The sequence below is a fragment of the Geospiza fortis genome, unplaced genomic scaffold (genome assembly GCF_000277835.1).
Source record: "Geospiza fortis unplaced genomic scaffold, GeoFor_1.0 scaffold275, whole genome shotgun sequence".
In the NCBI taxonomy this organism is placed as follows: domain Eukaryota; kingdom Metazoa; phylum Chordata; class Aves; order Passeriformes; family Thraupidae; genus Geospiza; species Geospiza fortis.
Genome location: NW_005054341.1, coordinates 5,943,664 through 5,946,598, shown reverse-complemented (window position 1 = coordinate 5,946,598; position 2,935 = coordinate 5,943,664). Strand labels below are relative to the sequence as shown.

The window sequence follows — 2,935 nt, the reverse complement described above, 5'->3', positions numbered from 1 at the left end:
TGAAAATAGAGACTAAAAAGAGCGGTTCTGGATCATAGCATTTAAGGGCCTGCTTGGGTTAAATAAGTCTAGTCTCAGCTTGCCTTGTGGGGGGAAAATATAAGCAGTACCACTGGCTGGGAAATCCCATGGAAAATAAGGCATGTACCCTTCATGGTGGCAGAGGCTAGTCAGTGTGATGAGCTACCGGAAAAGGCAGTGGGATCCCAAGTGCTTGATGCATCCCAAGTGTCCAGCCTGCCTCACCATGTGCTTCCTAGGAGCTGGCTTTCAGCCAGCACATGCCACCAGGATGGCCTGGTTGGTCTCAGGAGCTCTTTGGCTAGAAATCTGCAGGTTTGGAACAAGCTAGGCACACAGGATGGGAGAAATCTATGAATGGCTCCCTCCCTTCTTTCAGCCACCCACAGCTGTTGAGGAGAGGGTGGCAGAAGGGGGCCCAAGGGTGGGACTAGGAAATCTCAGCAACTTCCTGATGACCCTGCCTGTTCCTCTGTGCAGGATGGTTCCCCCACCACCTGTCAGCAAGCCCCATGTGTGCCTCTCCACAGTGCTCATCATGACCAGCCTCGTCCTCATGGATGCCTACCTGGTGGAGCAGAGCCAGGGCTCCAGGAAGCTGGGCATCTGTGTCATGGTGGCAGTGGGTGACATTTGCTTCCTGCTGGTCCTCCGCTATGTGGCTATCTGGGTTGGGGCAGAGGTAAAGACAGCTAAGCGAGGATATGCCATGATCCTCTGGTTCCTCTACGTCTTCGTTCTGGAGATTAAAGTCTACTTTGTATACCAGAATTACAAAGCTGACCGGAAAAGCTTGGATCTCATCGCCCGCAAAGCGCTGACCTTGCTGCTCTCCATCTGCATCCCAGCTCTCTACGTGCTCTTGGTGGCCACGGAGCACATGGAGTACGTCAGAACGTTCAAGAAGAAGGAGGATCTCCGCAACCGCCTTTTCTGGGTCATTGTGGACATGCTGGACGTGCTGGACATCCAGGCCAACCTGTGGGAGCCTCAGAAGAAAGGTTTGCCGCTCTGGGCTGAGGGCATCATGTTCTTCTACTGCTACATCCTGCTCCTGGTCCTGCCCTGCGTGTCCCTGTGCGAGATCAGCATGCAGGGCATCGGCATCGTGCCGCACCGCATGATGCTCTACCCCATGCTCAGCATGCTCACCGTCAACATCGCCACCATCTTCATCCGAGGCAGCAACATGGTCTTCTTCAGGGATGCCCGGGTCTCCAGCATCTTCATGGGCAAGAACATGCTGGCCATTGGGATGAAGGTCTGCATGTTCGTGCAGTACCAGCGGCACCAGCACCACGCGCCCCCAGGGCCGGACCCGCAGCACAGCACCCCAGCCCAGCCACCCTCGGGGCTGCGCAAGGCCCGGGACCAGCCTGCCTGCCCTGAGGAGCTGGCCCAGGACAACACGTGACAAGCCAGCAGGAGCTACAGCCTGGCCATCCCCACGCCTGGCCGTACCCACAAACCCGGGGCAGGCTGCGGAGCTCCCTGCCTGGACAGAGGGCAACGACCCTGCTCCCTCCTTCCCTGGGTGAAACTGCTCAGGGCCCTGAGGGGCGCATGGCGAGGGCCCCCACAGCAGCCTCTGCAAGGCTGCAGAGCAGTTTGGAACCTCAGCACCCCACCTGGTAAAACAGAGCAGGGGATGAGGCCAGGGCCGCCTGCCATGAGGTGTGTCTGGGTGAGGCCAGGCAGCCCCACCCGGTGCCAGGCTCCCTGCCAGTGCTCCCTGTGCAGCACTGCTCTCTGGCCAGCCAGGCTGCTTCACAGGGACACAGCGGGTCACCCACTTCTCTGTTGTGGTTGGCTCTGGCTCCAGTGTGGTCCTTGGCAGCACTTGCTCCCCACTGTGTGAGCCGAGGTCCCCATGCAGGGGGAGCAAGGCCTGGGCCTCCCTCTGTTGTCACCCCTCTCAGCCAGCTGCAGGCTTGGGGGGACCCAAAAAGGGGTGACTGTCCTTTTTTTGTATCTCCCTCTTTGCAATAAAAGACCTGAGCCCTGCAGCCTTTTCCTGTCTGTGCCCCTGCCAGCAGGCAGATCTGCCCCACTCTTCTGGGGACCTTGTGTGACTGGGTGTCTGTTCAGCTGCAGAGCATGTGGAGAGGCTCACTCAGTGACCACCTAGGGCTGGGGACAGCATCCCAGGCCACTGGGTCTGGAGCCATTCCTCCCGGCCCACAGGTCCTGTGAATGTCTGGTGGGCTCTGAGGGTGTCACTGACAAGGTGTGTGGCAGTGTTGTCAGCCACCAGTGCAGTCACATCAGCTGGGACCAGTCATGCCCAGGGACACCCACAGCAAGTCCTCTCACTCCAGCTGGAGGGACACCAGTGCACATCTGCCCAAATTGCCTTGAAAAAAGGAAAACAAGCCAACTGCTTGAGGCTGGGAGGCTACTGGAAAGAGCAGCTCTCCAGCTGCTAGGCATGTTGGAAGCATCTGCTTCCCTTGGAGCTGGTGCTGTGATGCTGCCTCCTGCCCAATATCCTGAGTAGCACCTCAGCCCTGGCTGAGCTGGGAAATGCCCCAGGGCATTCCCACTGGATAATTTCCCCTGCTGGGCTGCTGGGCCAGGAGCTGGCAGGCACAGGGCCTCAGGCTCACTGCTCACCACCACCGTGCTGAGCAGAAGCAGGTGACATCCCAGCGAGGATGTCCTCCTTGCAGGCAGGCACAGGCCACAGCAGGAAGTCTTTAAGTTCCAGAGGGGCAGGAGGGGAAAGCAGGACCACTTTGGGGGTGCACCTGCTGCACCAGATCTACAAGCAGCAGGGGATGGGGACACAGGGACTCAGGAATGCTGAGGAGTGACCCCTCAGCGAGGCCCTGGCAGCAGGTCTCTAGCCAAGCTGGCACATCCCATGTCTACTACCTTCCCCCAGTTCCACCAAGTCCTCTCACCTGAGCAGAAC

General features: G+C 58.8%; 1 protein-coding gene across 3 annotated transcripts; it reads left to right on the top strand.

Annotated features, from left to right (window-relative positions):
• The first annotated feature begins 394 nt into the window (after window positions 1-394).
• LOC102036087 (transmembrane protein 121-like) lies at window positions 395-2,029 on the top strand. 3 transcript variants are annotated; one of them, XM_031058333.1, is made up of 3 exons: window positions 395-703; window positions 791-1,302; window positions 1,440-2,029. In XM_031058333.1, exons 1-3 carry the CDS (start codon window positions 476-478, stop codon window positions 1,654-1,656), a joined length of 957 nt encoding a protein of 318 aa, XP_030914193.1. In that variant the 5' UTR covers window positions 395-475; the 3' UTR covers window positions 1,657-2,029. The 3 variants fall into 3 exon arrangements, with proteins under 3 accessions (XP_030914193.1, XP_030914192.1, XP_005422672.2); XM_031058332.1 differs by having other exon boundaries at window positions 401-1,302; window positions 1,440-1,660; window positions 1,901-2,027; XM_005422615.2 differs by having other exon boundaries at window positions 411-2,029.
• The last annotated feature ends 906 nt before the right edge of the window (window positions 2,030-2,935 follow it).